This window comes from Neophocaena asiaeorientalis, unplaced genomic scaffold (assembly GCF_003031525.2).
Source record: "Neophocaena asiaeorientalis asiaeorientalis breed wild unplaced genomic scaffold, Neophocaena_asiaeorientalis_V1.1 scaffold9, whole genome shotgun sequence".
Taxonomy (NCBI): domain Eukaryota; kingdom Metazoa; phylum Chordata; class Mammalia; order Artiodactyla; family Phocoenidae; genus Neophocaena; species Neophocaena asiaeorientalis.
Window position 1 is genome coordinate 2,390,707 of NW_020171825.1, and position 13,031 is coordinate 2,403,737.

General features: G+C 51.7%; 1 protein-coding gene across 5 annotated transcripts in view; it reads left to right on the forward strand.

The window, feature by feature from the left end:
* The window catches only part of STK24 (serine/threonine kinase 24), a 101,725-nt gene extending 89,044 nt beyond the window's left edge, over positions 1 to 12,681 (forward strand). For 4 of the 5 annotated variants that reach the window (XM_024739906.1, XM_024739940.1, XM_024739932.1 and 1 more), the window contains exons 6-12: positions 817 to 1,002; positions 3,166 to 3,311; positions 5,071 to 5,200; positions 6,147 to 6,215; positions 8,675 to 8,811; positions 8,992 to 9,091; positions 11,656 to 12,681. In XM_024739906.1, coding sequence (XP_024595674.1) covers positions 817 to 1,002; positions 3,166 to 3,311; positions 5,071 to 5,200; positions 6,147 to 6,215; positions 8,675 to 8,811; positions 8,992 to 9,091; positions 11,656 to 11,922 — 1,035 coding nt within the window. In that variant the 3' untranslated portion in view covers positions 11,923 to 12,681. The remainder of the gene's footprint in view (positions 1 to 816; positions 1,003 to 3,165; positions 3,312 to 5,070; positions 5,201 to 6,146; positions 6,216 to 8,674; positions 8,812 to 8,991; positions 9,092 to 11,655) is intronic. The other variant, XM_024739921.1, reaches the window with a different exon arrangement.
* The last annotated feature ends 350 nt before the right edge of the window (positions 12,682 to 13,031 follow it).

The window sequence follows — 13,031 nt, forward strand, 5'->3', positions numbered from 1 at the left end:
ATAAGGGCCTTGCTTGGATCCTGATTCAGATAGACCAGACCGTGAGAAGACTTGTTTTGAACAGTTGAGAAAATTTAATTAGTACATGATATTGGGTAATTATTGTTAAATTTAGGTGTTGCTAAAAGCCCCTACGTTGGCAAACTGAAGTACTCGGGGGAAAAAAAGTCATGACACGTGTGATTTACTTCAAGCTGTAATGGCGATAACACGTTCGCTCTTAAACCCTGTGATGGGCATGTGGGGATGCCTCTGGTTGATGTTCTCTACTTCTGTGGGTGTGTGGGCATCCTCTCTAAGTCCTGGGTGCCACGTGAAGCATCTTGCACGACCGCCCTAGCGACCACCCTAGCGTTCGTCCCAGTTTACAGAGGAGGGAGCTGGGCTCCACAGGTTGGGTGTTCTGTCTCAGGTCGCAGGACCAGCTGGAGAGCTGGTGTTGAACCCCGTCCGAGGCCCGGCTTCTGAGCATCGCTGGACAGGGTGGTTCGCAAACATGCTTTGGCCCCCGGACATGCCCTTCCCGCTCACCTCGGGTTCCCTGTTCCCTTGATTCAGGGACCTAAATGAGCGTGGGATGTCTCCCACCTCCAGCAGCAAAGGCAAGAGGAGAAATCGTTAAGAGCCGTCTTCCATGTCGAGGCAGAAGATGTTCAGTGTGTTAGCTTTTCGCCTGGGTGTTGCCTATTTTGAAATGATACCAAAGGCATATCTTTTCTTATTTTGAGTCAAGAATGAGTATCCTTTTCAAAACCTTAGAAGCATGTTGAGATGCTTTTCCTCTGAAGTATGTCTCTGAATGCTTTACTGTTGCAGGCAGACATCTGGTCCCTGGGCATAACGGCGATCGAGCTTGCCAAGGGGGAGCCTCCGCATTCCGAGCTGCATCCCATGAAGGTTTTATTCCTCATTCCAAAGAACAACCCCCCGACGCTGGAAGGAAACTACAGCAAACCCCTCAAGGAGTTTGTGGAGGCCTGTTTGAATAAGGAGCCGAGCTTTGTGAGTATTTTGAGATCAGAACGGGCGTCTCCTCCTCTGGGGCCTGATTGGTCAGGATACATCTTACTTGGCATGTCTTTAATCACTATTATCAACTGTCTTCGTGATTTCATTTATTTTTCTTTTTCTAAATGGGTGTGATTAATTGCTTTGATTGCAAATTTGTTTTTTATTGTTATTTTATCTTTTAAGGATGAAAAATCGACTTATTTTCTTTCAGATTTTCTAGTATCTCATACCTCATTGAACTTGAAGACTGTTCTCCTTAATATTATATGTGGAATCATACATTTTTAATATTTATACCGGAGGGTCAGGCTATTTAGCCGTTTTAGTAAACGCAGAGTCTGGCCTGAAAAACAATGGCTAATTAGGTATTTAAAGTAAATGTTTTCAGTTTCTTCTGGGCATGTGTCAGGAGGGAAAAGAGGAATGAGATAGGAATGTACGCCCACCTTGCTTTCCCCTCTTCCTTCTTACTGTCTTTGCTGTTGAGTTGTCTCTGGGAGAGCCACGTGGCAGTGATGGCAGCATGGCTTTAGCCTAGTTTTCTCTCTGAATTAGGACTTTTGAAAAAAAGTTGTCTGGGCTTCCCTGGTGGCGCAGTGGTTGGGAGTCCGCCTGCCGATGCAGGGGACACGGGTTCGTGCCCCGGTCTGGGAGGATCCCACATGCCGTGGAGCGGCTGGGCCCGTGAGCCATGGCTGCTGAGCCTGCGCGTCCGGAGCCTGTGCTCCGCAACGGGAGAGGCCACAACAGTGAGAGGCCCGCGTACAGCAAAAAAAAAGTTGTCTGTGTATCTGGGGTTGCGTGGAGCACCACACGTCCTTGTTTTGTTTGAGTTTTCCAGCAGGGTTAGCCGAAGGTCAGGCTGAAACTTCTGAACCAACCCCCCCGCCCCACACCCGCCCCCCGCCTTCTTACGAACCCTTATCTAAAAATATGTGGTTAGTTTTACGAGAGCACCATGCTTTCCTAATGTGGTACCAGTTTTGGTAATGGAATTCAATGAGGAATGCAGCGTTTTCTAAGAACCTCCAGGGGATGCAGAGCGCACCACTCATGGGGTGCCGGGCGGGCTGCTGTTCTTCGTGTCCGTGGGGCTCGGGACATTGTTATCAGGAGTCTGTTCCGAGCCCCAAGAAGACACACCCACGTGCCTGCACATCTTCCCATTACAAGCGTGTTTGTGGTGTCTGCTTGCTGGCCCAGTGCACACATCTCCACCCCGACCTCTACTCTAGCCCAGACGCCCTGAGGGGAGGATGCGATGCTTGGAATTAGACACTCACGTGGACAGGGACTGAGAAATGCCTGAAGTGACCCAGGTTTTTCGCAGGCTTGCGTTTGAGAAGCGAGCCTGGCTCTTGTTTAGGAAGCTTTAGTAATTCAGAGCAAGTGGGGACACGGTCTGACTCGCGTGATTTGTGTGTTCCCGCTGGCCGCTCCTGTTTGGGCTGCGTGGTTTTCTCGGGAAGCGTACTCCCTATAGTTGGGTTTGCCACTCTCAAGGGCAAAGCAAGTGGCCGAGTTCACTGGCCGTGCTGAGCCCAGAGCCTGGATGAAGTCCTCACCCCGATCACAAGGAAAAAGGCAGACCTGGGAGACCAGCATTTCTGAATTGGGAAGGCTGATGACTAAGAATGTGGGTACCCTTTCAGCGTCCAAGGAACGGGTATCTCCTGGCTTTCTTCCAGTTGGATTTAAATTAACATTTATCTTATTGTTTGGGAGGATAGAGCCAAGCAGTAAGATAGAAAGTTAGCCAGGTGATACAGAATATGTTTTCTCTCTTGCCAGCGTTAGCAGCGATGATTGAATGATGATCTGTGAAATGCTCTGCAACATTTTCTTTGTAAATGCATTTTTCTGGGGAGGCGGTTCCTGCTTTCATCAGATGGTTACCTCCAGAATGTTAAGGACCCTATTAGGTACTAGATACCTTGTCCACACTGTGAACGGGATCCCACCCACAGGAGCCAAATGACCTTCTTTGACTCAGTCTTAAAGGAAACAACTTTGAAGTAGGACTCTGTCTTTATGTATCAGCTTGGTTGCTGGGCGTTTTGAGGCAGAATTCTGTCCTTTGGGGTGGAGTCAAGTAGAATGTAGAGAACTTGACCTCATGCCTTTTCTCTTTGCTTCGTTTGGTGTGTTTTCCAGAGACCCACCGCTAAGGAGTTACTGAAGCACAAGTTCATAATCCGCAACGCAAAGAAAACATCCTACTTGACTGAGCTCATCGACAGGTACAAGAGGTGGAAGGCCGAACAGAGCCACGAGGACTCCAGCTCCGAAGACTCGGACACGTAAGTCCACTCGGCCTGAGTCCTGCGGGATGTCCGTGACCGGGGGGCGTGTCCCCAGCCCCAGGCCGTGTCTGAGCCCCATGCCGTACTTGATGTGGGCCTGTTCATTCTCATCTCTTGGTTGGGGTGGGTTTTGGGGTTTTTTTTTCTTTTTTTTTAAAAAAAATCCAGGCTGACGGTGCTTCTTGTGTTAGTATGGGACTATATTTGGGAGTCTTTGAGTCTCTTTTCGTTGCCAGTGGAGTTTCTCTGAGTAAAATCTGTGACAGAGCTGTGCGTAAAGAACTAGACCTGGTTTCTTCCTTCGTTATACCTCCTACTTTTACAATGCTACTGATCAGGTGAAATGGCTTTAAATATATTTCTAGAAACATATAAATGAGGGTATTAGTGATTCTGTGTCGTGTTCTGGTATATGCCTGGCGTTGTAAACGCTCTGTGCCAGGAAGGTACTATAAACTGGTGTCAGGTTAAGCATCTAGGAAATCCATCAGCTAAAGAGGTGAAGTAGGTCTGGGAGCCATTTGGGTTTGTAGAGGTGGAGAGAGCGGGACCAACTGCTCTGGCGTGAAGGAAGAGGGAAGCCGTGAAGGGGGGGTCAGGAGTGGAGGTTTAGCAAGTCAGATCCTCGCCTGCGTCCCTTCATACCTCGGTCAGAATTTCAAGCTGACCCACGGCCCAGGTCCACGTGCCAGGCCAGTGGGAGGAGACCCAGAATATTTTTCAAGGTTCCCACGTGATTCCATTGCAGAGTCAGGGGTGAGAACCACAGGCTAGGACGTTGCTGGGGTCTTGATGTTGAGCCGTGAGGGTGGTGGGCATGGGGCTGAAGAGACGGGCGGGGAGAGGCCAGACGTTTACCGTGGGTCTGGGTACCGCAGGTGGGGACGGTCCGGCTTCAGCAGTGTCGCGGGTCCACTGAGAAGACAGCACTGGAGAAGAGGCTGGTCTGGGGAGGCCAGGGCACAGGAAGCTGGGTTTGATGTGGGACACGTTCAGATGTCCAGTAGGATGTGTCCAGTTTAGAGCAGCGTCGAGATTTGGTGTTGAGGCGGGATATCTAGGCAGACAATACGGGTTTAGAGCCACCACTCTGTGAACGGTCACTGGAGCCCTGAGAACCTACCTGCGGAGAAGGGCCAGAGGCCGAGGACCAAATGCTGGGAGACACCAGCGTGAAGGAAGAGCCTGTGGGCAAGCTGGGTCGGAGGAGATCTGGGCGCAGTGTGGCCCCAGGAGCCCAGGGCCTCTGGAGGAGGGTGAGCGGTGGTAGCATTTGCTGGTGAGCCCGCAGGCAGGATGGTAAGGAGGGAACAGCAGCTTCTGGTCCAGAGGCGGGCAGGGGACAGGGGGCCTCGGCCGGGTAGATTTTGGAGTGAGTGGAAGGTAAGAGACGGAGGTGGGAGTGTGGAGTATAGGTGACGCCTCCAAGCCCTGTGGCTGAAGGCAGGGGGCGCCGCTGAGCAAGCAGAAGGACTGCGCGCTCAGGTGTGGTGGGACGGAGCCAGTGGAGACTGTTCTCCAGGAGAAGAGACTCGGGAGAGACGGTGTGGGTGCGGCAGCTCTGTGAGAACCGCATCCCCATGGGGTCTCTCTTTGTGAGGTCGGAGGCGGGGTCGGCTTCTGCAGCCCAGGAGGGCCTGGAGGGGAGGGGACAGGACCGGAGGCAGGCATGGAGCATGGGGGGCAGGGTCTCCCCACGCAGCCTCCCTGTGGAGCTGGCCCTCACTCACGGGGTCACCTGCATTTCTGTGTTAAGGGAAACGGACACAGATGGCCAAGCATCCGGAGGCAGCGACTCAGGGGACTGGATCTTCACGATCCGGGAGAAAGATCCAAAGAGTCTTGAGAATGGAGCTCTTCAGCCGTCGGATTTAGAAAGAAATAAGGTACGTTTGCTCTTGCAGAGTGACTAACACTTGGCATCAGTCAGCAGCATTTTTGAGTCACTTTTGTGTGAAGCCTGCTGTTTTCGTGGTCTTTGTGGGCCCTCAGCGCAGCCTGTTGTGGAATTTTGCTGTCAGGGAATCGACAGATCAGGAGACGATGTTCTGTCTGACTCCCCGGCGAGGCCGACCCGCGAGTCTGGACTCTGGTCCGCCCTGCGGTGCTGATTGCTGCTCTCTGGCCCTGCTGCCAGATCAGCATTTCCTGACACTTGCACATACCGGGGCAGTGGGGAGGTGGGCTTAGTGTTTGAAACGACTTTCCAGCTCTCTTGATGAGACTAGGCCTGTGTTACTCATCAAGGTACCGTAATTGGGGGATTGAGTGTTGTTTAAGGAATCTTAAAAACAAATATATTGCTTTTGGTACCTGTGTACTTAATTTTGATGAATTGGTTTTGTGCCTGTTTAAGTTAATGAAAAGCAGTAGTTTTAGGATCGTTTTGAAGCACAGTGGTGTAGTTTCTCTTCGGCAAGTGCAGACCAGTGGCTGTCCCCTGGTGACCCTACAAATCCCGCTCTGAGAAGCAGATAGCAGTCACTATGTGCTCAGATAGAGGCTGCAGAAGAAACAAAAGGCAGCGCTGTCATAGGACAGCCGCTTCCAGCTCTGGTGTGCGCGCCATTTCCAGGCCTCCTCAGTCAGGTCCTCTCCATACCAGCGGTGCAGTTCAGCATCGCCTGTGTCCACGCAGGGTGCCGCTTCCTGGCGCTCTGGTGCCTCTCCACCGTGCATGGTATCTGTAGTCCTCCGTAGTCCAGTGAAAACACAGTAGGACAGTCCTTTGCAGATGCTACAGCAGACGTGTATCTGAAGTTCACTGAATTATTGCAAATGTGAGTATTAAATATTTCTCATTACTCTCTCCCCACCCTGCTGCCCGCCAAGATGAAAGACATCCCAAAGAGGCCTTTCTCTCAGTGTTTATCTACAATTATTTCTCCACTGTTTGCAGAGGTAAGATGCCCAGTTGACTTTTGGGGAGGTGCGAGGGGAAGAAGGGGGAGCAGTTGCCCCGTCTGTGGCAGGGTTGCCCGTGAAATTTGGGGGGTTAGACTGGCTGTCTCTGGGAGGCCAGCTGGGATGGACGGGTCCCTGCCTTCCAGGAACGCCTCTTGCTTTCCCGGGGGCCGTCTTCCATCCAGCCCCTCCTGGGAACTGTCGCTGTGTCGCTGCCAGGAGCGTACACGTGGGATGTCAGCAACCCAGTCCCAGTCCGTATGTTACTGGGACAATTTTTAACTTCAGTTGTGCTGTTTTCTACAAAATCTAGTTGGGTGCAGCCTAACATCTTTGCCTCGACAGACTTACGTATGGCAATGTGAAAAACAGATTTTTACTTTAAGGAGACATCAATTCCCTGGGGTCCTCATGTTTCCTGTGGAGCCCCCAGAGTAGTGGCTTCACCCAGCAGGGCCCCTGATCGCTGGCGAGCGGCCACTGCAAACAGGGGCCCCTCCCTGTGCCCTCTCAGGGGACCCTGCCCGGTAGGTGTGTGTTATGCGTACAGCATTTGGAGGTGTTTCAAGGGCGGGTTTTATGGGGGTGAACATTGTTCATCTGGTTAGTAGCTGATCGGAGGATAAGTTGGAAATAACCCCTTCCTGTCACTTTCTTGTGCCCCTTCCTGGCCCAGGCTGCCTTTAAGGTAATTCAGTGAGTCGCCTAGTACCTTCTGTTTGGGTGGTGATCCAGAGCCCTCCAGGGAGGCTGTAGCAGGGGACCTTGGACTTGAGGTGGGTGGCCCAGGGTGGGAAGGAAGTGCCACCCATGGGCGCATCCCTGTCCCCCGCTTGGCCTGAACGCCAGTCTCACGGTGCCTCCCCCTTGGCGGAGCTCCTGGCTGGCCTCAGTCTCCAGGCCTTCCCCGACCCAGATCTGTCTCACCATTGTGCCCAAGGGACAGGTTGAAACCACTGAACACTCCGGGTTCAGGTGGAAAAGTGAACAGCAACAGGGCAGGCGGAGGCCCCTCTGTGTCGCTTTCTGCCTGCGGCCTTGGCCTGGGATGCCTGCTGGACCCCGTTTGCTCTTTGGTAGGTTCTTTGGGCAACTGGCCCGTCAGGTTTTCCAGACACTCTGCTGCTTTCCCGCGATCCTGACTGCATTTTACTAGGATAGCTGGGCAACGGGGGAAAAGGGCATAGATTTTCTCATTTGTCTGAAGCTGTGTGTTTCTTATTGGGCACATGAAGAAAATCCATTCCGAAGGCATTATCCAGAATTAATGAACTAAGCCTAAATGTACTAATGTTTCGGTTTTGTTTAGCTGCCCTAAAGGTAACCTCCCAGGCGTCTTTTCCCGTATGTTTTTGTTATTAATGTTTGGTAACCTCACGTTCAGAGCGTCCAGTGTGCATTGTTTGCATAATACTCCGCAGTCTCGCTACTTAAGCAGCGTCTCCCCATGTTACAAATGAGGACGTTCCGGGCGTCCCTCAGTATGGGCCAGGGGCTCCCTCCAGTGGTGGTGACGGGGCGCGTCTGGCAGCCGTGGGCAGCAGCAGGTGGGGTGGTGGGTGGGGTGGGGGAGTGGGAGGGAGCTGCCCACTCGGGGCTTGTAAGTCCGGTTGTGTTTAGTCGTTAAGGGGCCAGGGGTCCCAGATGGACAGAAGCGCCGCCTCCAGGCTGACCGTTGCGGTCGCTGACACGGTGGAACAGGCACAGACACTCCGGCCTCAGCGCCAGGCCCGTCCTGTCCCTCTGTCTGTCCCTGTAGCTGGGAGGGGAGAAGCCATGGACGTAGAGTGAGCCTGAAGCGGGGTGGCGGCGTGTGGTCCCAGCAGCCCGAGAAGCTGCTGGAGGCTCTGACTTGCACGCCGAGCAGCTCCCCCTACTCCTGGCGCATCCGGGGCGCATCCCGGAAAGACGGGAGTTGACCTTAAACTGTGGGAGGTGCCTGCAGACACGGGTGTGGTTTCCCGTGGGCGCAGAGGTGCCGAGAGGACATCAGCCTCCCAGGGTTTAGGGCTGTTGCTTGTTTACATGAAATGGAGTATTTCGGCAGCACCCTGCCCACAACGGCAGTCTGTCCGGAGGCCTCAGCACCAGCCTGGTTACCGCGGGAGCTGTGCGTGCACCACAGCTTCGGGGCACGCACCAGAGCCAAGTGGGCGTGAGATGGCTTTGCTGGTGGAAGATTAGGGTGGAAATGGAAAAAGAAAGCAGAGGGAGCAGATGCCACGATCACATTCTGAAAAGGCACATAGAAGCCGGTGTGTTTCCTTCCCGGGGAAGGGTAGAGACTGGGGTGGGGCTCAGGCCCAGCCTGTGCCTAGTGCTCTTAGCCTCCAGAAGGGGAGGGATCCGAGCCGACCCTGTGGCCGGGGCAGTCGGGTCGTGTCACTCCTTAAACAGCCGCCCGTGGCTTCCCGTGCTTGGGCGAGTCACGCCGTTCCTCGCTTTGGTGTTTTCAGTTGAAGGAGAAGAGCCAGGCGTGTGGAGGCAACCTGCGGTCCCTCGAGGAGCTGCGTGGGGCCGTCTACCTGGCGGAGGAGGCCTGCCCCGGCATCTCGGACGCCATGGTGGCCCAGCTTGTGCAGCGGCTGCAGAGGTGAGTGGCTTGAAGCAGAATCGAGGGGGAGAAGGCTGTTCTCCGGAATTAGAGAAGTCTGTGCGAATGAACCAGGTGAACCTGGACACTTCGGGGAGGGACCACAGAGCTTTGTGGTGGTGGCTCCCGCGGCATCAGCCCAGGATGACTTCAGGGTGCCGGTCTGCTCTCCTGATGCAGCCTCGTGACCAGCCAGAGGAGTGCAGTCCCGAGCCCGGACTCTCCGTTTGGTTTTATGCTTCAAAGCCAGGTGTCCAGAAACACCAGAGATGGGGGCTCGGTGAGTTCCGTGAGACCGGACACAGATGCGGTCTATGTGAGGGCTGTGTGGGTCCTCGCCTCTGCCTCAGCGCCGGAAACCTCCTTGTGGTGGCCGGGAGCTCCGTCCGCGGCAGCCTGCAGGGGGCGCCCTGTCCCCGCCAGCGGCCCTGGTGGAATGGGCTCCAGGGTGAGGAGGAAGTGGGGCTGCGGATCTGTCCCCCCGCCCGGTCCCTCAAGCTTGTTTGGGGGAGCCTCCCTGTGGAGGAGGTAGGTCGCACACGTGCAGTCACCTGGGGATGTTGGAGAGAGTGGAGGTGAACCGTCCAGCAGCTCTGTGACCCGAGCTCTCCTGCACACCCCGAACCTTTCTCTCTCCCCGAAACGCCAGGCAGATCAGTGCTTTGAAATTCACCTTCCAGGTGTGTTGTCCAGGAAGCGAGCTTTTTCTAAAGGACGGCTGCTCCTTGATGGGAATTAGGAGCGTCTCAGATCTTTTCTGAGATGTCGGCTGGATGGCGCATGGAGAAGTTTGGGGCGTGTAGGGTCACTTTTGCCACTTGGAAGTGGTGATGAAGGGGCTGCCCGCTGTCCTGTGAAGTGTCCCTCTAAAGTGGGACATCAGAGAAAACCTCAGGTTTGTTCTGTAGAACTCAGGCTCCCTCATGAAAACATCCCAACTTTCTAACCTGCTCTCACGTTTAGGCTGGAGAACTTTGAGGCAGTTGAAGGACTCCAGTATGCTTTTTTGGGTGAAGTTGGTTTTAATAGCGTTATTTCTTAACCCACTGCATCCAAAGTCTTGTTTCGGTATAAAGGTCTTTCACCATCGTTGTAGGGCTGAGTCTTTGCAGTCAGTGTGTGTTTCACACTTAAACGGCACATCTCATTGTGAAGTCGGTGCTGGGAGCCACTGTGGCGAGTGTGACCGTACATAACACAGGTGTACTGCCTGCCGTCTGCATTACGTTAACATTTTACTCCCCATTCTCTCTGGTTCTCTCTTGTCCTTCTGTCCTTTGTGACGTGGGACTCTCTCTCCTCAGCCATCAGATGACCTGCTCCAGCGGCTCCCTGCCTGGTCCCTTTCGGGCTCTCCGAGCTCTTCCCGTGTGTCCCCTCTCCAGAGGCCACCAAAGCACAGTGGCCGTCGCTGACACTTCAGACCCGTTTTGCTCCTGGATGCATTGCTCCAGTGGGTCGCCTCAGAGACGACAAGGACCAGCTTTTGTCCAAAGCATTTTCAAAGACCTTTGTGTATCTTAGTTTGAGTTAGTGTGTGGATTCTTTTGTGTGGCATCAACTCCTCCCATGACTTGGGCATTTACATCTCTCGAAAAGTGAGTCTCAGGATCTGTGGCTAAAGCGTGCTTTCCTAGTCATTTGTTCCGTGGGCGAGTGCTATGTACTTTAAACGCCTTAGGAGAGGAGCTCTAATTTGGAATGTTGGCTATGAGTCCCATCAGACTCGTCCTCAGCCGTCTCCTGTGGCTGGGTGACCACCCCGGTTTTGAGGCTGCTGAGGGAATCTTGGCCACGAAGCGCACCCGTCCCCCTTTTTGGTGTTCCAAAGTGAGACGGTGCCGCAGAATTACTGGAAACAGGAGAAAGTGCCCATCCCACCATCATCGTTTTGGGTGCGCTGCCTTCCATTGCTGTATACAAGTCATGAACTTACCCAAGTTTTTAGATATTCTTGGGTGTTCATGTAGAATAAATTGTGTAAAACTAGACATGTGTAATTCTGTGTACACTTCTTAACCTGGGTGTATTTTTCATATTGCTTAAATATTACGATTTTTCACCTCTTAGTTCATTCAGCTTGCTTAATTAACCATTTTCCTACTGTTGGACATCAGAATTGTGTCCTAGTTATTGTAATCACAAAACATTTGACAGACAGTCCTAGGAAGTGGATTACTTGAACAAGCGCCAGTATTTGTGTGGCCAGAAAGGGTTTCTTGCACTGACATTCAACTTGGCCGGCATAAGCATCCTTGGGATCTTACCTGTGTCATCGGGTGTTACCGATTTTTCAACTTTTCAAAAATGATTATAAGTGAAGGTGTATCATTTACTACTCTATTCGTGTCTTTTTTTTTTTTTTTTTTTTTTTTTTTTTTTTTTGCGGTACGCGGGCCTCCCACTGTTGTGGCCTCTCCTGTTGCGGAGCGAAGGCTCAGTGGCCATGGCTCACGGGCCCAGCCGCTCCGCGGCATGTGGGATCTTCCTGCACCGGGGCACGAACCCGTGTCCCCTTCATCGGCAAGCGGACTCTCAACAACTGCGCCACCAGGGAAGCCCTATTCGTGTCTTTTTTTTCTCTCCTGGGAGGCTGAACACATTCTCATTTTTTGTTTCTCTGTGAAAAGTTTTTAGTGTTGGAGTCATGGTTTTCTTAATTTTTATGAATTCTCTACGGAATAATTAGCCCATTGATACTTGCGCCACCTAATTCGTTACAACTTGGGATTGTCTATAAAAACTAGGATTTTGATTATCGCTTGAAGTTTTGCAAATTAATTTGTTTTTAATTTAGAGAAATGACATTGATTTACTTCTACTTCTCTTTTTGTTTTCTCCTAGATACTCTCTAAGTGGTGGAGGAACTTCATCCCACTGAAATTCCTTTGGCATTTGGGTTTTGTTTTTTTCCTTTTTTTCTTCTTCATCCTCCTCCTTTTTAAAAGTCAACGAGAGCCTCTGCTGACTTCGCTGAAGAGGTGCACCATCGCGGGGGGCCATCCCCCCCACAGCGAGGTCGCCTGTCCAGGGCCTGATGAAGTCTCCAGGTGGGGTGGGGAGGGTCAGCTCCTGCGGGCGAGTATTTTACTTTATTATTCTTGTTTTTAATTCTAACCATAGTGCACATATCAAGGAAAGTGTCTTTAGAAACAAAAATAAACCCTGAAATGTATATTTGGGATTATGATAAGGTGACTGAAGAAATGAAACCTCAGGTATCCTGCTTTACGTTGATAACTCCCCCGCCCTGGGAGACGGAGAGCCGCTCTGGTGGGTCAGTGTACAGATTTGTATATAGTGTCATTTTTAAGGAAACCCTTTTGGCGTGCATAGGGATCACTGTGTACACACTGGCCAAGTGCTTCTGTAGATACCGTCAGTGGGGTAAATATTTGACAGGCCGTAACTCGAGTCTATTGCCTTGCCTTTATTACATGTAAATTTTGAATTATGTGACCAGTGATTTGGGTTTTACTTTGTATTTGCAGGGTTTGCCATTAATAATAATTAACACCCCTCTTATGGAACACTCCTATACTTGTACCTCAACAAACGCAAATTTTCCTTTTGTTTGCCCTACAACCCTTTTGGTACACTTAGAAGTTGATTTCCTTTTTCATCGATGGTACTATTTCTTAGTGTTTTAAATTGGAACATACCTTGCCTCATGAAGCTTTAAATTATTATTTTAAATTTCTCCCCGATGAAGTGTTCTCGTCTCACTTTCATTCGTGCCCTGCCAGTCCTGCGCCAGCTGTACCGTCCTTCCAGTAGGGTTTTCTGTTGCACCTTGTAGTGAAATCTGCGTATCATCTTTCCCACCTAAACATGTCTGAATGCTTACACAAATAAATTTTATAACACAGATTTTGCATACTCTCCTTGGAACGTGACTCTTGAGAGGGCAGTGCACCTGCCGTGTGTGTGGGTGTATGTGTGTGTGTGTGTGTGTGTGTGTATGTATGTATGTATGAGGCTCCGGGAAGAAGTGCCCACATTCAAGCTGTGGAATGTCCAGGTCAGCTCCCTATGCAACTTTTAAAAATGGTCCTGAGAAGATACGGGTGAATATTGCTGATCTGTAAAACTGCTGTCTTCCCAGGGAACTGGAGGGAAGGTTGTTGGTTTTTTTTAAAGGAGATGGTGTCCGCCAGTTTGTCCGCCAGGTGTCTGGATTTTTCTTGGCTTGTGGCAGCGTCTTGCTTGCCAAGGGGGTT